General features: G+C 33.4%; 3 protein-coding genes across 3 annotated transcripts; 1 reads left to right on the top strand and 2 right to left on the bottom strand.

Annotated features, from left to right (window-relative positions):
* Positions 1-1,144: 1,144 nt before the first annotated feature.
* On the bottom strand, positions 1,145-4,262 carry LOC25481953 (uncharacterized protein At2g39795, mitochondrial). Its single transcript, XM_013610376.3, has 3 exons — positions 3,868-4,262; positions 2,246-2,574; positions 1,145-1,596 (listed from the first exon to the last, which is right to left on the bottom strand). The coding sequence occupies exons 1-3, from the start codon at positions 4,078-4,080 to the stop codon at positions 1,437-1,439; spliced, it is 702 nt and encodes a 233-aa protein (XP_013465830.1). The 5' UTR covers positions 4,081-4,262; the 3' UTR covers positions 1,145-1,436.
* Positions 4,263-8,119: 3,857 nt separating this feature from the next.
* LOC25481952 (deSI-like protein At4g17486) lies at positions 8,120-10,927 on the top strand. Its single transcript, XM_013610375.3, has 3 exons — positions 8,120-8,571; positions 9,214-9,501; positions 10,310-10,927. Exons 1-3 carry the CDS (start codon positions 8,433-8,435, stop codon positions 10,534-10,536), a joined length of 654 nt encoding a protein of 217 aa, XP_013465829.1. The 5' UTR covers positions 8,120-8,432; the 3' UTR covers positions 10,537-10,927.
* Positions 10,928-13,164: 2,237 nt separating this feature from the next.
* LOC25481951 (uncharacterized) lies at positions 13,165-15,169 on the bottom strand. Its single transcript, XM_024784467.2, has one exon. It carries the CDS (start codon positions 15,083-15,085, stop codon positions 14,105-14,107), a length of 981 nt encoding a protein of 326 aa, XP_024640235.1. The 5' UTR covers positions 15,086-15,169; the 3' UTR covers positions 13,165-14,104.
* Between the last annotated feature and the right edge of the window lie 5,978 nt (positions 15,170-21,147).

The raw sequence follows: 21,147 nt of genomic DNA, 5'->3' as shown, positions 1-21,147 counted from the left end.
TTTGAGCCATTTTTTTAGGCAATTCGGAGCCTAAAATCCAAAATACAGTATGGTGTTTGAGAAGTGTGAAGGGCGCGATAAGAAATCACCTATTATTTCCCTTCTGGTGACGCTGGAAACAGAAATGGACGCTATTTGATTTGAAAATAACAAGGGCCTTCATGTGGATCCTTCCCAGGAGTCCATAAAAGGTGGCCTCGTGAAAACTCATGTTAAACTATACACCATGTCATTGGATTCAACCCCAGGCTATAATTTTACACCTGTTTGGATTAGTGTTCCCACAATGTTTCTCGCATCCCAACGAGTTCTGGCCGTGAATTTTGTAAAGCCACAAACTCAGGCTTGTGAGTAGTGTTTCCTTCTTGACGTGGTTCTAAACAGGCACTACATATGAAAATAACCTAACATGTGTACGGTGCAAGATGCAAATCATATGAAGACAGGATGCTGCAAGATGCAAAGGGTACTGTTACCAAGAACTCAAATAATTTCAAAGTAGACACAGCCCAATCTGAAGTTTGCAACTACTTCAACAAATAAATCATATCGTTTATTCGGAGAAGTTATCATCCTCAGAAGAAGCTACAGACACATAAGAAGCAAAAGCTAAAGTTAAGTCATCATGCCCGCCAGTCTCAACACATTATTCCCATATATCACCAAATAAACAATGAAAAATAAAAAGCAGATTATGAACACAGAAATGAAAGCAAGGAAATTACAAAGTAGACAAATAAGTTGTCATTTCCAAGGATATGAGTTATTTAGCTAACATAGGTCTTACCCTTTTACTCATAACTTAAGTCGAACAAAAGTTCTACAGGTGTGTGTGGCATCAGTTTAAAGTGTCTATAGATTTACGAGCACTTATGAATCTCGTATTTAGCCTAACTTCAATTTACCACTTCTCAACCTCAAATAAATTCACACTTTAATTTGTTAGTTGTTACTAAGTTTTCTAATAAATTTCTTCCACTAAAAGCACCAAAACAAAATAGGACTCTTATTGTTCAACATTCCAAAGATATTTGCACATGATTTACTGAATAAAGAAAACGGTGCAAAGAATATTAATCCAATGATTTTTATGGGAAAAATTAATATCTACAGCGGCAAAACTTGGAAGTGTCTACGTCGATTCTTAGCTGCATAGCTTACCTGTCTATTTATCAAAGTTTTGAAATAATACATCCACCAAAAAAGTTCAACAATGTCTTTATCATTCATTCATCGTATACCCATGTACGAAAACAGAGAGTTCATTATTTACTTCCCTCGCCTCCTAGTGCTTAACATTCTTACGGCATAATGCCATCAAATAAATAAATTGATGTTAACACTACAAATCAAATGGGTTTTCTATTGAAGAAACTAATTCCTACAATGATAAAACTTGGTGTTCACATCAACTCTTAGTTGCCAAACTTACCAGCCTATTTTTCCACAAAAGACTTGAGACGATCCATCCACCTTAGAAGTTCAATTCTATCCTTGTTCATCATATACTCATGTAAGAAAGCAGAGAGCTCATTATTTACTCCCCTTGCGTCCAAGTACTCGCAAAACTTCTCCCGAATCTTAGGCTTTAGGTTCCTGCAACCAACAATTTAAACAGATGAAAATCAATACTTATTTACTCAATGTCTTCAAAACAACTAGGTCTTCGATAAAAGTCTTGCATTGCCAAATTCAGTCTTCGCATAGTTGAAATCTAAATTTAAAAAAATTGGCCAATGAATAAAGTTGAAATGTTTAGGGTCTGTTAGGCTTTCATTTTCAGTTTTCAATTTTACTTACAAAACAAAAGCATCGCACTATTTTCTTCTTCAAAGTTTTGTTCAAAAAACAATGAAAACAATATACATAGAAGTTTAACAACAGTAAACAAAGGGAAAACAATGTGTCATTTTAGTAATAAAAACTGAAAACAGAACATAAAAACAAAACTGTTCTAAAACCGAACAAATCCTTAAGCTATCAAAGTTTTAAAAAAGATCTTTGACTATGACTGCAATGTCGACGTTTTTAATGTATCTGCGACCACAACTGCAGCTACATCAATTGTATTTGACCACAACTCTTAACGCATCAAATATCGCAACGCATTATGCAACTGTATTTGAATGCAATACAATTCTCCACTATACCAAATATCACAATGTATTGTTACTGCTATTTGAAACCTTCATCTCCAACAAACAACAAATGTACAATAGGCACAGGAAAAAAATATGATTCAAACCTGAAATCAGGTCCAAGGTAAGGCCTAGTCGACATCTTCCCTCGCTTTAACATGAAAACTTTCTGAACATCCAAACTATCCGGCCACGCTGAGCAGACAAATTCTAATTCATTACCACCTTCCCCTTTCGATATATCCACAATCAAACTGAGATGAAGACGCACATTCACCCCTGAACTATCATCTCCATATGCAGGAACATGTTCAAACCCATCAAACATCGTAGCTTCAATTTTAATATCTTCATTGTCCCCAAATTTCCCCTTCAATGTAACCACTTGCTCACCAGGTCTCTCTTCAACTATAAACGATTTGAATTCTTTCACAGGCTGCATAAAATTCAAATTAAAAAAATATAGAAATCATTCCAAATAATTAACTAAACAACCCAGATGATAAAAGACTGCACATGTGACACGGGTTTGAACACGCAATTTCCCACTTCAAAAATATTATCTTTTTTATTTAGACATTTTACTCTTTGATGCATAGGCTCTGTTTGGCAATGCCAAATTTTAAGCTCATGGCTTACAAGCTCATATGACAAAAAGAAAACTTGTTTGGTAACTGTTAAGAGTCTCACATCGGATAGGTGATGGTCTGACAATGTGTTTATTAGTGGGGGTAATCCTCACCTCACAAGCCGGTTTTGTGAGGTTGTGTTAGCCCCAACCATCATTTCTAAGATGGTATTAGAGCCTCTTCAAGATCCATTGGGCCACCTTCTATTAGGTTTCTGCTATCGGGCCACCCACCATTTATGTCCACGAACCAAGCCCAATAGTGCTGGTCGTGAGGGGGGGTGATAAGAGTCCCACATCGGATAGGTGATGGCCTGACAATGTGTTTATAAGTGGGGGCAATCCTTACCTCACAAGCCGGTTCTGTGAGGTTGTGTTAGGCCCAACCACCATTTCTAAGAGTAACATTTTTTACGCACGAGCTTATAGAATATTTTTACTAGCTTACAGCTTATTTAATTAGCTTATAGCTTAAAACTTATAGTCTATAATTTTTCTCTTAGTTTTACCCCTATCATCTTACTTGAAGAAAAAAAATATATTGAAAAAACATATCTTTTTTATGCCATTTCATATTTATAAAGTTAGTTCAACCACTGATTTCACCAAACACTACGGGTACGTTTGGATTGAAGGTTTAGGAGGGGAAGGGAGGGGAGGGTTTACTTTTATTTTTTAAATTACGGACTATATAACATGTTTTTCAAAAATAAATTAAGTGTGATTGAAGTATTATATGATTGTTTATAATGTAAGTATGTTAACTTTTTAAATAACATTTCATAGGGTCTGTAATTTAGAAATGAAAAGTAAACCCTCCCCTCCCTTTCCCTCCTAAACCCTCCATCCAAACACACCCTACAAGTTCAATCCATCAACTTATCCGCTATAAGCTACCTTACAAGCTAATTCACTATAAGTTCATCCAATATAAGCTAGTTTATCAGCTATAACCTATTGTTTACCAAACAGATAGTATCAATTTTTTCATAACATTGATGGATTAATAGCATAACATTGAATTGAAATAAATGAATGCTAAAACCCTAATAACAAAATTGATCAAATTTTCAGTCTTTTTGTTTCTAGAAGAGTAGGAACCTGATGTGGAGGAGCGTATTCAGCTTGATACTCAATCTCGTTACGGAGAATTCGTAAAATGTTAGATTCAAACGGTGATTTGGTTACTGATTCTGCAACATGAGCACTGTTACTGAAACCTAATGTTTGAGAGAGAACATTACTGATTCTAGGTGAAGAGAATGTTTGTTTCAATCTATGAGCTCTTTGAATTGTTCGAATAAGAACAGACATGTTTGAATTTTTGTTTTTGAATGAATCAGACAGTGATGAATTTTGGAGTTGAACGATGAAAAATGGAAAACGAAATCATATGAATTGTTTGTAGATGAAAATATCTCTTCTCCTATTAAGTTTTGCTCATTCCCACATAAAAACTCAAGAATATCCTTGACTCAAAGTCTCGTCAGTTAGTTTTGTATAGGAGTGAACAATTTTGGATTGGAAAAGAGTAATTTTCTTTGTAAATTGCATATGACATTGCATTTAGATCCTTGGGCTTGTTTTCTAAGTAATAGAGTAAAATTGGGCTATGTTGAAAGCCCAATTAACAATCCCTCTTATTAAGGAATTGCTTCTCACACCCTCTTTGTGCTTTAAAACCTCTAAGGTCTTTTTGATTCTAATTTTAAGATTATATTGATTATTAAAACTATCATAAATAGGAAATTATGTTAACTATACTCTTTTTTTAAGTATACTACACTTTTTTTTGGTAAAGTTGTTTTTCACAAATTAAGACATCATGATACAAATTTCCATAGAAGAAAAAAAAAATTAAGTGGAATATACAAGGTAGTACTTCCTGAGAAGAAAAGAAAAAAGACTTTTCTTCAAGAAAGCAAAAGAGAAAGTGATCATAATTGAATAGAGCATTGATTCCTTCGGTACCAAACGATGAATAAAGTTAAAAGAAGCTGTGTGAGGTTAGGATTTTCCATCATGACTTTTATCATCATTTGTGAAGGCCATCAACTTCTTTTTTTTACTATTTTTGACGAATTAATGACAGGTACTTATTGTACGTTTTTTACACTTTAAACTACGAAATTATACATATGTGTAAGTGTTCTAAAAAAATGTAAAGTGATCGAACTAAAATTCCAAAGTACACTATTGAAACTTGGAAATAATGAACATTGAGACTGTGGGCTCCAAAGCAAAAATCCGACATCCACGGTACCCTGTCTCAAGCTCCATTATCCAACATCGTTGTTTAAGGAACTTGTGGCATGCGTCAATCATGAAATTTACCAATTCATAGTTGTTGATAGACTTCTACAGTAAAATTGTGAGTTCAACATGATTCTTTTGTTGTGAAATGTTAAGTGTGTCGGTTTAAATATCATATTAGATGAATGAGTTGAGATTGAACAATCAAAATATAAGTTATGTTACCAAGTATCATAAAAATATTGTTTAAGAAATTCGTAAAAGGAAATCGTGTAAATGATGACTCTAAAATGTATAGATGAACTTTTGTGTTTTTCGCAAGAGACATGGATCTGTTCCTTTCACTCATGGCAAACCAGTTTTTTTTTTTGCTAGATAGAGAGAGTATCATTAGAGGCATATAAATATTTTTTCATTTTTCTTTGTCTGCCTTAAAGTTGTGATTCTTCTTAAATTCTTAGATATTCATAAATGATAGATCGTATGCACACTAAAAAAAAAATATTCTTACCCAAATGATTTACTAAAAATAATTTCAATAAAATTATTATTCTCTTATTGTATTTATCTTTTGTCGATGGGTATAAATGATCAAATTGATGAAGATGATATGAAATGAGAGCTGGAGTTCCGATAACATAACTGAGCCAAAGCAAAATTGTATTCTAAATTGGTCCAAAAAAATCGCAGTGCAAAAACAAATGATTGCTATCCTCATGAGATCCACAACCACCCATATAAAAGTTGTTGATTTTTTACGTAAACCTCGCACAATAGATTATATATTGTTGGAATTCGATTATGAAGAAGACGGTGAGCAAAGTTTTTGAAGGAGCCGTCTTGTGTTAAATGATGTCTAAAAATTATTGAGTTGTATCAGCTTTCAAAGATGTCAAATAATGATAAGTTGAGCTGGTTGTATAGCGTTGGGATGAGTGTAATTTCCATTACCACCTGTCTAAATCGTTGACCTGCAACACAATTTTAAGCAACAAAGCACTACACTCCTGAACCTGCTCCTCCTCCCAAGCTAATAATCGTCTACGTCACTTCCATCCTAAAAGATTCATCTCTAAAGCTGAAACCACTGTTCTCTGCTAACTCAAAAAGACGAGTAAATCTATCTTTTAAAGTCCTCCCCTCCAACTAAGGATCCCACCAAAACAATTTAGTCGATCCATCATTAACAATACGACCTAAATAATCCAAGAATCAACTCCCAACACCTACACCATCCCCAGCACTAATGCTGGAAAGATTCTCCCACCAAACTTAGTCTAACCTTCCACCAACAACAATCCTACCTCCAATCTCCCCATAACGGGCAACCAAGACTTTACACCACAACAAATCCCTCTCCTCTCTCATCCTCCAACACCACTTACCCAAAAGAGCTACATTAAAATCCTTAGTTATCCGGACCCCCAAACCTCCAACTTCCTTTTTCAAGTAAATTGTGTCCCATTTAATCCAAGTTATTTTCCTAAAATCCTCACTCCCCACTCCCTTTCCCCCATAAAAACAATTAAATATAAATTCGATTGAAGAAATGATGATATATGCAGAAGCCTTGAAAGAAGGAAAAAAAATAGACTAAGATAGGAGACAGGGCAAACTTCATGAGAACCAAGCGACCCCCTATAGATAAATTTCTGCTTTTTCAAATTGACAGTCTAGATTTACTGTGATTAACCAAAAGACTCCAAAAATTTAATTTATGAGAATCACCACCTATAGGAAAACCCAAATAAGAGAAAGGTAGTGATCCTGTTTTACAATTATGCAATGTTGAAGCTTCAACCAACCAAGAATTAGAAACAATAACCCGTACCAACGGGCTCTCGTGGAAATTAACTTTAAGTCCTTATATCACCTCAAAAATAATTAAATATACTTTTAAAGATCTAATGTTGGCCCAACTTTTATCACAGATCAACAAGGTATCATCACCATATAAAAGATGGGAAATCATGACTCCAATACCATCGCCAACCTTATAACATGAGAAGAGACTTTCACCTACAATGGCTTTCATCATAACATTAAGGCCTTCAACTTCTATTGAAAGTAAGAAAAGTGAAAGAGGATCACCTTGACGGAGCCCTTGTTAGAAGGAGAACTTTGCGGTTGGACTGCCATTAACAATAACATAAGCAGCAACTGTATCAATACACTCCTTAATCCACTTCCTCCATGACGTTCACGTTTGACAATACAACATCGAAGTAATTCTAATCCACAAAATCAAAAACTTTATCTAAATCAGCTTTAAAAATAACTAAATAATCTTTCATCAATCAATATTACTCCTTCATGTCATGTTTATAAAAAACAATTGACTTTTTAAATTCATTGTTTAATTGATATATCCCGTCTAAAATATATATCAAATAAATCATCTCTTCAATAAATTTAAAAAGTCAATTGTTTCTTATAAATAAAATCGAAGGAATCGGAAGGAGTATTATAATATCGTAATGAGTTGCAAAACCTGTCTTAAAAATTTAGAGAAATGATATTTGTACATTCATTTTATGACAACTTTTGTACAATCTTTTCTCTCATACTCACATTATCTTCTTATTCTCTATCTTCATTTTTCTCTCTCTATTATTTTTGACCAATAAGAAGAGAGAAAAGGTAGATTGTCACAAAAGTTGTGACTAAAAAATTGTTCAAATATTATTACCCAAAAATTTAATACATTACCAAGACTAGATAGGAATGATACAACACATTAAGTTTACAAAATTTTCCTAGTCACTTCAAATTTTATCGGATTCATATTTTATTGGGTTCATTTAACATTCCTTTTTTTTGACTGAATTTAATATAGGAGAAAACTTAGGTACAATTCCTTAGGTCCTTTTCGTATGGTTCTTAACTAAAAATATATATTTTTTGGATATAACAAACTTTGAGAAAATTATGAATTTGAGGAAATCATAGTGAATTTAGTTAAGAACCATACGAAAAGTATCTAAGGAATTGTACCTAAGTTTTCTCCTTTAATATATTCCTTTAAGAGTACATAAAGGAAGGATTCATCATTTGCCTAAATTCCATTATTCAAAAAACCTTATATAGTAGTAGTACCTAAATAAATAAAAAATACAGCCTCCAAAATAAAAGAATATAAAGCTAAAGGTAGGAAACAGATCACACTGCAACAAGATTCTTCCATCATCTTCTTGTTCCGAAACCAAAGGAGAAAGCATAATCATATACCTTATCTTCTTTTATTAAAACAAAAACAAAAACAAAAAATGCTTTCAATTAAAGAATCACTCAAATCATAGAGAGAAAATTTCAAGGGTAAACAGAATATTCATTCTTCCCAATTTACCCTTGAATTCTCTCTATATTTTTTGAAGAACAAAGCTTCGAATTTTTCACAATTTGCATAATTCACAATGCTGTGTAAACTTGTTCCGTTGCCGCGGAAGAAAAAACCCGGTTCGGTTCCGGTTTACCTCAACGTTTATGATCTTACCCCAATTAATGGTTACGCTTATTGGTTTGGTCTTGGTGTTTATCATTCTGGTGTTCAAGGTAACCCTAATTTTCAATTTTTTAATAATAATTGTTATTTTTAATCTGGGTTTTTAATTCAGATCCGTGTGATGAGTTTATTATTACATGTTTGGTAGAAAGCTCAATTCTTTGTATATAAAACTCAATTGCAAATTACAATTATATAGTAATTTCTTAGATTAGGATTTAAGCTCAAAAGCTTACGACATGTGAATAATAATAATAATCTACCTAATTGTTAGAATTTTTTGTGGAAGTTGGTGTTGGAATTGAATTGAATAATATAATTTTTTAATTAAAAAAGGCTAATTTTTATTAGGTTACTTGATTTTTTTGGTAAACTCTCCGGGTTAGTAATCCGGAGTTGCTGATAAGTAAGTAATGTCCGGCTAAATATTGTTTCAGCCAACATCAAAACTCGAATTGTTTAAAACGATTCAACTTTAACCGAAGCTGATTAACTGATTGATTTCAACCATCTGGGTTATTTGAATTTTATTCACTGTAACAATTGGAAGCTTGATTGAGCTGGATATTCAATTGGGGGAAACACTGAAATGATACCAATGTTTATATAATGTCTGTGTTTGGTTTGGAGCCCAAGATTGTAGTGGTGGTGTTTGATTTTGCTATGGCTAACTTTATTGCTGTTTTTTGTAGTTCATGGTGTTGAATATGGGTTTGGTGCACATGATCGTGAAACGACGGGGATTTTTGAAGTTGAGCCTAGACACTGTCCAGGATTTACCTTTAGGAAATCAATTTACATTGGATCAACAGAACTGGGACCGAAGGATGTTCGGGAATTTATGGAGAAGCTAGCTCAAGAGTATGCTGGAAATACATATCATCTTATACAAAAGAATTGCAACCATTTCTGTAATGATGTTTGTGTCAGAATAACTGGAAAGTCGATTCCACGATGGGTTAATAGACTTGCTCGACTCGGTAAGTGATCTGCTAAACTGTTATGTAATTAGTTATTATCTTTTGTCCTCTTTGTAAGAGATGGGTTTTCATTCAGATGTTCAGAAGATTTTCACGATGCTATGATTTTGTGAAAAGTAAATTTTTTATCATATGATTGTTTCCTGTCTAGAAAAGGGTGCTAGGCATGGATGTTTAGACTCTACAAGATGAGCTTACTGTTTCTTCTTGCATATCCATCACAACAGTTCAATACATAAATTTATCCGTTAGGGCAGTGGTGGTCTTAGGTGAATGGGTTGATATCTGATTAGGCGGTCACAAGTTTAAGTTGTGGAATTAGCCTCATGCAAATGTGAAACTAAGTCCAACAATAGTTCCGATCTTTTTTCCTAGATCTTGCAATCACAGGTGATTTATACCACCATGTTACCCTTTCTTTAGGGTTGGTCTTACATAATTGTAGTTGAGCTTATAGTAACATGTGGGTTCAGGCTGCAGCCCTCTCTGATGAGACGTGGTACCCTTGTCAATATTTGAGTTTATAGTATCTTGATCAATATTTGTCCCTTTTCCACAACCATTGGTACCCTTGTCTTGCTTGTCATGCCTTCAATGACAAAAGATTGAATGGGTATCAAATTTTTCATTTACTATAAAATTGCCATTTATGAATTATTTACCAATTTTCCTCCTTGTTTTCTTCTATGAAATTTAGATACAAAGTTGTTGAACATTTCTCATATGTTTTTCTCTTATAATATGTACGTGTTTCTATTAAATTAGCTGTTTTAGTTACTAATTCTAAGTTCTGCTTCTCAATATGAAGGTTTTTTCTGCAACTGCGTTCTTCCAACCAGCCTAAATGAAACAAAGGTTGGACAAGTTTCATTGGACAAGATTCAGGAAGGAGAAAGTAAGAAAATGAGAAGTCAGTCCCGCAGGCACGAGGTTTCCTCCAATCCTACGCTGTCTGCTAGCCAAAGACGACATTGCGTTCGTCCATCTTCATCTGTAATTAATGCTTCTTCGACCTCAACCGTAGCAGTAAAGTAAGGCTTTGACAGGAGTCAGTCTCTGAAACATAGGCTGTTAGAATCATGTAATGTACCAAAGATGGGCAGGAAAGCAACTTCTCATCTGCTCCATCTGTCTCTTCTTCTGTATATCTTCAAATTATGTCGTAATGGCGAAAGTGGAATGGTTGCTTTGTCTCTGTTCTTTTTAATTGTGTGCTTTCTTCATTAAACAAAGAAGGTTCTTTATTTTTTAGTTTTTTGAGGTAAGCATTTCTGAGTCTTGCCTCATCTGTATCAGTTCTGTAGAACATAGTATAATGTATTCATTGTATTTGTTGAAGTGTGATATAATGCAAGGCAGGAAATATAAAACAGATGGTGAATTGAAGGCATTGCAGATTTAACTTGGCCAAACTAGAGTCAAATTACATAACCTTGTGCTTTAGATACCGAATTTTCTGTTGTTCTACAGTGCAGAGACCGAATTAGATTAAAATAATATGTTAATCCCTCTATGCCTTTGGATTCTGATCTTTTAAATTTTCATGTTTATTGTCCTTCAACCGAATAGGGTTCACACAAATATGTAGCTTTTAGTGCGTGTTCGGGTGAACATTTTGTCAAATGTGATTTTAAATACTTAAAATTGGTTTGGTTACAATTGAATTAGAGGTGAAGTGATTTTTGTTTGAATATTTTGCTCTAGAAGCAATTTAGATGTAAAACTTGTTGTAAGGTTTTTGAATGTGTGTAACCCAAAATCTAATTATTATCACTTTTATTCAAACTGTGGTCTGGGCACAAAATCAATTATACTTAGACATAAATCAAACCATGCTATTAACCACTAGTCATTGTTGTGGGGACTTAAAAAACTTCTTAAGTCGCAGCTGATAATTTCACGGTATCCAAGAAGGGAGACGTGTTTATCTATGAAACACGTACACTCTTTAGATTAAACGTGTTTTGGTGTTGGACACGTGTCACATACACATAATTCACTGAATTATGTAATTTTATCAAATTATTAGCGGTGTGACGTGTCAGTATCCGTGTCGTATCCATGCTCACAGGTGTTTATGTCATCTTGTGAACTTGGTCTTAGTTCTTGCTTTTGATGTTGTGTGGTTGCATTGCAAAGTTATCACAGCCTGTTACCTTGTTGATTGCTGATGAATAAAACACAGCTTAGATAACGTTAACATTTTCTCCTTGCCCCATACCCTTTATCTTGCTTCGTTGTATTTTAGGTTGTAGTACAAAGGATAACAACCTTGTTTGTTTGTTTTCCCATGCTTTTGAACTTCGCTTTGCATGATGAGATGATGACAAACTTTTCTTGTTTTTTTTGCTTAAATCATGTCTAGACATGTTTCCTCTTTCCCATGTTTTTTTTATTCGTTCAGTTATCTGTTATGGAGCTAGAGTCCAAAATTTACATGTTTTTCTAAATTATGAATTTAATTTTGGGAGGATTACGTAACTTCATGAGGCCTAATTTAGACCACATGCAATATTTTGAATCATTTCCATCATTGTCTTTTTTTCCATTACCAATAATAACAAGATGAAATCAATAGTCTTTTATCGTTTCTTTAAAATTCTTGATCTAGATAGCATAGTATAATAGTACTTTCTAATGTAACCCTCCTATGGTGTACTGCATTTTTTTGGCAGTGTTTATATTTAATGTTCAGGTTGATACTGATCAGTATTTGCATGTGTTACACCCACACATCGTATTTGCCGACAATGTAAAGTAATAATAAATAAATTTATGAACTTCTTTATTCTTGATGAATGCAGCAATACGAAATTGTGAGTTGTCAATTCAATTTATTAATATTAATTCACTGACGCAACTGCTGTGGAGCCGTGGTTGCAAATGTAATTGCAAAGCAACCTTATAAGCACTTTTTTGAGACGCGAAATGATTCCTAATTTGAAGGTTTTTGTAACACTTTTATGCTACAATCCAATACAGCTTTCAATTCAATTATTATTTAGAAACATGAACCATTCCATGCGAATGCAAGGTTGGGTCCTACTTTACAGTCTAACAAGGAGCATGTCCAGAGAGGCCACGAATCCATGCATATAGTATAAGTTTGCACTATTTTTAAGGATAAATTGATTGGGATATTGATTAATTGTGATGTGATAAGGCTTGAAAATGAGTTTATAAGTGGAGATATATTCGTCTTAAAATTTTGTAGGATTGAGTTAAATTCAACTAAATTATTACAAGTTTAAAAGGACTTCATAAGTGAAAGTCATTCCTTAAAACATATGTTTTTTCTTGATTTTATTGCAACAACGTCAATTATGCACCCGTTTGGATGAGCGGTGCATATTGAATTTGCATGAAGAAGCAAAAGCTCTGTTCACTGGCTTTTATGGAACACAAGGTAACGGTGAGTCACTAGGCTCCCAAACATGCGCTATATTTAGTATTAGGTTGAATTTGTCTAAATTATAGTGAATCGTCATGATTCTCTCAAACTTATTGTGAATCCAAACGTATAGTAAATCATTGTTTCATGCTCGCATCCATTAAGATACAAAAGACCTTAAACGTCCACTTCAAGTCGGTAAAATCAATTCGTCAAAGTTTTGACTAATTTTTAAGCATTAGTCCACCAACGATAGATCAAGCCAATTTGAATGCCCACCGGACCACCACACAATAACTGCAAAAACTGATTACACAATTTTACATTACAAATGCAAGTAAGTTCCACAATAAACCACCAAAGCCAAAACTACCCTCCTTTTCAACGAATACATAGACTATTTTTTAAGCAAATCTATGACTAAAAATGTACAAATCTACCAATAGATTCTAACATTTTCTTTCTACTTATTCACCAAACAAAAAATGTGTTGGTAACAAAAAAAATCTACATCCTGAGTCCTAATTTCAAGATCCTCACTCTTTGTAATTAAAAGAATACAATGTTACAGAAAAGACCCAAGTCAATCCTTCAATGGATCAAATCAGATGAACACCGGTTTAAACCTGCACCGACGACACATTATAGTAAATTTTGTGATCTCATCAATGTCAATCCGTGAATCACGTTGGTTTTAGCTCAAGGATTCAACGGGTTTTCACGAGGTAACCCGAGAAGTCGTCACTAAAAATGGCGCTTATGCAGGGTAAAGGTACACATGACCAATCCAATGGTTTTAAATAGTTTGTGAGGCCTAAAAAAAGGTTCAATATATGAGACCTTTTTTGCTAGAATATGAGAAATTTTTGCTTGTAAAATCTAATTAAAATTATTTTTTTATTGTTAGCCTTAAAGCGAAGGTTTTGGTGGTCTTACTCTTGGACGGGTTAAGGCACACAATTCTTCTATGACAAAAAGATTCTCACTCTCGGTCACGAACTACCTTGATCATCAGAATGCTCTAGGCACAATAAAACATCCTGGATCTCCATCTTACAAAACATCTATGGTTTTAAATTGTGGATGCAATATTAAAAATTTTGAGGTCTCCAAACACAATTTCAATCGCATGAACCATATTTTACTTCATTGCAACCTAACCACAACCACAATTTAAGAAATAATGATAGTAACTAGCCAAATCAAACCCATTTACCTTCTCCAAGCATAAACAAACAAAGAGAACCCAAGAGGAACCAAAAACTCACTCTCCTCAAAACTAGACCATTCCGTAACTGAGCAACTTCCACCAACAGAATTAGATGACATTGAAAGAGACGAAGACGACCAACTCTTACAAGAACCAAACTCACTCCTTTCCCCACAACAACCTCCTACCTCGTTTTCCTCAAACTTGAACATGAAAACCGCATGTCCATCACCATCACTACCACCGTTTTCAAAAAGCCAATCATGCACATCCCAACAAATCAAAACAGAAACCCCATCAATTTCCACTCTCTCATTCCCTCTAAATTTCCACTTCAATTTCCTCACCTCCAAAACCCTTTCCCCATCCACACTAAACAACAACCTCGTATTGTTTCCTTTATTGTCATCATCACAATCACTACCTATCTCTATCTCAACCTCTCTAACTTTCCCACCAAACCTCGTTTTTGTAGCGTACGAGGATGATCCATTTCTATTTACCTCCATGTCCACATGTTCCTTTTTTAGAACAAGAATTTGAGGAATCTTTGTTTCATCACGTGCTCTCAAGAACTTATTAGTACGTGCATGTTCCATGTTGTTTATATAAAGAACGATTTCGTTTTTAACAACTAAAGCTATATAGAATTTGGAGCAAGGTTCAGGTTCTGGTGATTTGGATCCAAAGCTAGCTTGAGAGAGGTTCCAAAAGAGAAGTGTGTTGTGAGAGAGTTTCTTGGATCCATTTTTGTTGAAGAAATGGTAGGGTTTTATGTTGAGTTCGAAATAGGAAGAGTTATTTTGAAGATGAATTTGAAGGGTGTGACCTAAAATGGAACGTGACCATGTTAAGGAAATTGTGCCTGCGTTTGTTTGGTATATGTAGGTTGTGAGATTGGGATGAGACGGCAGAGGGTGGTGGTGGTTGGTGGTTTTTGATGGACGGAAACAAGAAGGGAAGGTGGATGACATGAAGGTCATTTTATTATTCTAAGTGGTCTAAGTGGTCTATTTGTTTATTTAGAAGAAAAATTAGGTTTTGTGGTTCTTTAACTCTTGATTAATTTGGATTAGTGGATTTTTTGGATGTGAATTGTTTATAGGAAGATAGTGAAAGAGACGGTTAAGCCACGCAAATGAATTGCAAGTTTGATTAGGAGAATAATTAAATGAATGTATCAATGAATGCATGTATGGGTTGCTTTCCATTGTTCGGTCCAATGGATTTTTTTTTAGCTAAATCAAATGAACAAGACAAAATAAATCTCAAAGGATAGGTTCATGAGACTACTAAAGACAGATTAAGGAATTTGGCGGGCATGGATGAAAGCAAACTCATGTTTTGTTTTACTTGTGTAGACTTTATTTTTTATAAGATAAAATTCAATTCAATTAATTTGTAAATGACTATTAGGAGATTAACTACTTTTTTTTTAGAGAAGCAGTGTAATTTTTTTACATATATCCAATTAATCACACAAAGATGTCACTTTTTTTTTAATTTTTAGTTCGTAAAAAATTACTATAAATATTGTGAGTTTTTTTTTTTTTTAATCAAGAAATATGGTGATTAGCGTGTCAATTAACAACCTAGAAAAGAATACATGAAAAGTATAAATTTAACAAAAGAAGGACATTATCTGATCATCCAATTAGAAATATGCATTCACATCCGCATGAGTTTAGCTCAGTTGATAGGGATATTGCATTTTATATATAGGGGTCGGGGTTCGAATTCCAAACACTCCACTTGACCAAAAAAAAATTGCGTTCACCGGTGGCAAGTGAACAATAAACAAGAAGAAGTGTATGCAGGTACTAAATAAACGTGTCAACAAAATTCTGTACGACTAATTTAATTTCTAACAAAAAAAACTAAGGATACATCACTCGTCATTTAATTTTATAGTTTGGTGTACATTTGTGAAAATATTTGACGAAGAAATGAATTTTTTTTTTTTAAATTGCTATTTAGTAATATATGATTTATTCCTTCTCCATTACTCACTACTTTCGGAGTCAATTATGATCTTTTAAAATTGAATAAGAGAGTTTTTTGTGAATAATATTCAAAACGTGAAGGTTGTTATTAGCAGCAGGGATTGTAAGCAACACGTACAAAATGGAACAAAATCTTATACATCCTCCACATTTGATTAGCCTAGCTTGCATATAAATTGCTAGTGTCCTCATGGAGAAAGACACCACTTTCTGGATTCAGTAGCCACTTTTGTGCTTGAGTAGTTACTTCATGTTGATATGATATGAACATGGTGCGTATCACATTGAGTTTCTAGACTTTGCTACATCTTCACTTAATCATCGTAACGTTAACCTTTCGGTCTTTTATTTTATTTTATTTTCAAAATATGAATTGGTAATGACTCAAGATAGGTCTAAGAGAATAGGATAAGCTAAGTAGGTAAAGATTATGATAAGGTAATTGCATTAGATATTTTAAAGGCGAGTTATCGTGTTCTCGAAGGATTTAGAGACTCAATATGATGAATCAATTCTATGAAATGATTAAATTGTTAGAATATTGATGCTATGAATAATGGATGGTCATTGTGTTATTATAAAAAATGAATGAAGAAATTAGTTATGTTAGAAATTTACCGTGTCTTTTGTGTAATTTCTCTTCCATTAATGAACAACTTTCCAATTTCTATTTCACCTAGGCAACAAGGAAAGGTGGCAATGGGGTCTTCTTTCATGCATTGTTTTAAAGGGTGAGGAGAATGAAATTTTTTTAAAAAAGTTCGAACAACCAAGGTAAATCACACCTAGGAATCATTGTAAAAAATGAATGTGGTAGGAGGCTGTAAGCTTAAAAAAAAAAATGCTAACCAGTGTCCTTCAAATATTAGTTAAGGAAATCAGTATATTAATTTTTTTTTTTAATTTGTGCAATTAAATATTTAAAAATGTATAAAATATTATTTTTAATGCAATTTTTTTTTGTTTTATTAACTAGCGCCTCCAGACGGATGTGGATCACCTTGCAGCAGCAGTGCTGCTGTTGTGATTTTTGTGTGTGATGAGAGAGAAACCAAAATAAAAAGGAAGAAGTAATGATGAAAGAGTTAAGATCCTCTTCATTTGTTTAAAATAAATGGAGACTACATTTTAGAGAGATATACATACAAAAAAAAGAGATATTAGGTCCCACCATCATTAATTATATTTTACTATTTTCAAAATTTTGTGTGTATTTATCTCTCCAAATTGATAGAAATAGAGAAAAACATAAATGGAGAGGATCTTGACTCGCACAAATATCATTACTCTTAAATTATTAAGTACAACTTATTATGTAATTCACGAAAAATAGAGAACCATGTTATATCGTAAGGTACAATGAGTTGAAGTGAAATATGTTTCATCGTAAGCTACAATATGCTTAGGTGCTTAGCTTGTTGACCACGCAAGTAGTTCTATGAATATAACCCTTGTGCTAAATCATTTTATACTTTTTGAAACCTACTTCACTTGTCAGAAACACTAATTTGTCTGAAACCTAAAACAACTCTCTGTCTAATCCGTCATTCGAATCAATTAGCATTGTGAGTGAAGGAGTTTTGCTCGTGTGGACTGAGTAAAGACATTGCTACCATTGATTCGTCAGTGATCATCCTCTCATAGATTATCCTCTACACCTCGAAGAGTTAAACACATGAACCTTAAAATGTTAAAATACTAGTGTAACGCCCCGTGCCAAGCACGGGATACATTTTATTTAAATTTTTTAACAGAGATTACACATAAATAAGTTTTTTAGATATTATTTTGACTTTTTGAGTTTGATTTTATTCAGAATTTTGATACTCTACTTAAAATAGTGAGAAAAAGTACAACTATGCTTAAAATATAAAAATACTATAAATAATTACTATATTCTTAAAAATATATCTAATTAATAAGAGGCATGATTACCTCTGTTATAATCTACCATTATGGCTTTGCCCTCTCTTTAGAAATCTTCTGCAACCTCACCCCCTTTTTTTCGAAACCTTCATCACTTATGATGTACCAACATGCAACGATGGTGCGATGAGTGGCGTCGTCCCCCCGCACCACCCTTTTTTCGGTTCCCACAACAATTTGTGTCGTTGGTTTCCGATTCAACCAATACCGCATCTGCTACGGGTGGTGGTTGCTGAGTTGTTGGTATTCGTAAATTGTTGGCTGTCACTGGCGATCTTGTTTGGTTCTGTGTGTTGGCTTCTCAATGGCAGAATCTCGCGTTGGTTTGGTAGAAACCCGAAAGGGTCCGTTCTTTATCCTCTATTTTGCCACCGTTTTAGACCTTTTTCGCCACCGTGTGGATTGGTTATGGTGGTTCATTTGAATCCGCCGTCTCCTCCCTTTCTTTGGAGGTGGTTACGGTTCTATGTTGGGCCAAAAATGACTGTTAATTTGATGTTGATCATAGCAGTAAACTGTTAGTGCATGTGAATTTGTTAATTACCGTGTTGGCGGTTGAATCTACTCCCCACTCTCAAGAATATGTATGTCAATTGTAACCCATCAATCCTTGATTGACATGAGACTGTATGGACTTGAAAGAGTCATTATTGCTTGTTGCCGTTGTTGCATGGAGTTGATGGCACGTGATCCGATTTTGCGTTGACAAACGTGTATCGTTAATGGTATTCGTTTGTTAGAATTAATTAGGCTCGAATCCACTTTGTTGATCTTTTTTTGATGTATTACCCGTTAGGGTGGATCCACTTGGATTGACTGGATCAAATTTTTTGTCCTCCAGGTTTTATATATTTTTTTTCCTTTTTTTAATAATATATATGAACAACTGAAAATCGATTAAAATAAGGTACCAACTTAATTGAGATTATTCTTTTTGCTCTTGTCTTATAAAAATATAATAAAAAATCTACCACTTTGAATAAAGCTATTACTTTTTTTATTTAATCACAATACTCTCTCGGATTTCAATTATAAAAAAATATCTAAGTTCAAAAATTTACTTATATGCAATTAATTTTCTCGAATGTTTTCTAAAAAAATATAAAATTATGAAAAGTACCATCTATTGGAACTTGTTTCATGAGAATTAATAAAAAAATATTAAAAATAAAACCTACATGAATTAAAATGTATATTAGGACAACTACCTTTTAAATAGAGTCAAAGTATGTTATATATTCTTTTTAATTTAAGATAAAAAAAATTAAAAAAATTATCTTAAATTAAAAATATATATAACTTACTTTGACTCTATTTTAAAGGTAGTTGTATATTTTTTATATCTAAGATTGGAGAGAGTCCCTAAAATAATATTGGAGAGAGTATTTCTCACGGAAGCAAATTATCTCTAGTGAGAAAAATTTGAGAAAACAATTTTATTTAATCTCCTCTTTTCATTTTTTTTAATTAGAGATCAAGGTCACAAATTGAAACAATCTAACCTAATTTCGTTATGTTTTAGTGTAGTTATGATTTCAAATTTATCGTTTCCCCTTTTTTCCAAGCAAGCACTTCCTCCTTCTTAATGTTCCTAACCGAAATCCACAAACTAAAACCTCCATCAAACATGGGGAAGAAAAAGGTAGGAGATCTATGTCAACCCACTCAATTTCATGCAAGTTCATCAACTCCTCAATGGTGATCCTAAGAGTAGGGTTAAAAAATTCTTCTGGTATGCTAATGTGGAAATTGATTTGATGACAACTTGATGATAGTGGAGAGTAATGAGAAAAATACTCCTTTTTTACAATGATTCGTGGTTGTAGAGTGGTCCTTTGTGTGATATATCTAGAGGAACTTTTGAGTTATATCAAAATAACTTTATGCCATTTAAGGAGATACGTTGGTTAGGGTTGGATGGGGTGGAGACGATGTCATAGAATTTTTCTTGGAATGAGGTGCAGGGGATATATTGTTGTTATTTGTTGGACAACATTATTTTTAAGGCTAGCGTTTTTGATAAGTTTCTTTAAAGTTGATCATGGTGAAAGGTACCCTGACAAAGGGGTATATCATCTAGTTGCAAGTGGAGCATGATGAACCTATGGCTCTAAAAAATCTCATTAGGAACAAAGTAGCTCCTTTAAATGTCTCTATCTTTTCGTGGAGGCTCTTGAATATCTGAATTCTAATAAATGGCAACTTAACTTGATGGAGTGTTTAAAATATGGACTTATTTTTATGTTCTGGCAGATGTGAAAAAGAGAAGATTTATCTTTTTTTGTATGCTAATGTGAATTCTTTTGCAGCATATGACATAATATTCTAAAGTGGTTGAAATTATTGCGTTCTTCCAATTAATTACTGTGAGAGTACTCTTCATTTCAGTGGTTCTCAATTGTTCCAAAAAAAGTTTGTTTTAGTTTTCAATTGATTTTGCTGACTTGCATTTGGATTATTTGGAAAGACAAAAATTCTTACATTTTTGTCACAAGAACCAGTTTATGGTGTTGTTAGATAAATTTACATTTCTGGTTTACTGGATACAAAATGCTAAGAAATCATGTATGTATTTTGAGTTGAAATGTTGGTGGAATAATCTTTCTACTTGTCTTGTTTATTCTACCTCATGATTTGGTTCTTTTGTATCTATGCATCTTGAACTTTGTATTTTCCTTTATTGGGCGGATCTTGTGCTTGAAAGGTTTTTAATATAATTGATCTGAGGTCTTCATACAAACAAAATCCTCCCCAGTCAAGAAACCAACTACATCAATATATAATTTATTGCATGTTGTTAGAAAGGGATGGGGGTTTGAAATTAGTTTCATGATAAAAATATGATTCAAATTACATTTCATGTCGTAAGAATCATTAAAAACATCATATGCAGTGTAAAAGAATACATGTTTGTAGGGACCAAAGAAGATTTAAATATATTAATTTTTGTGTTAATTGTAAAATTCAGTTTGTATTCGTTGTGTGATGGTCTATACGAACCACTGTTGCAAGCAAAATCAAATGAGGAAATCGTGAACACCATTCCCTCTTGGAGCTGCTCCTTGAACTTGTAAATCAATGTTCTTCGAATAAACACACCTATTCGATAACCCTAG

This window comes from Medicago truncatula, chromosome 1 (assembly GCF_003473485.1).
Source record: "Medicago truncatula cultivar Jemalong A17 chromosome 1, MtrunA17r5.0-ANR, whole genome shotgun sequence".
Taxonomy (NCBI): domain Eukaryota; kingdom Viridiplantae; phylum Streptophyta; class Magnoliopsida; order Fabales; family Fabaceae; genus Medicago; species Medicago truncatula.
The sequence above is the reverse complement of the archived record's forward strand: the minus strand, read 5'-3'. Positions and strand labels throughout refer to the sequence as shown.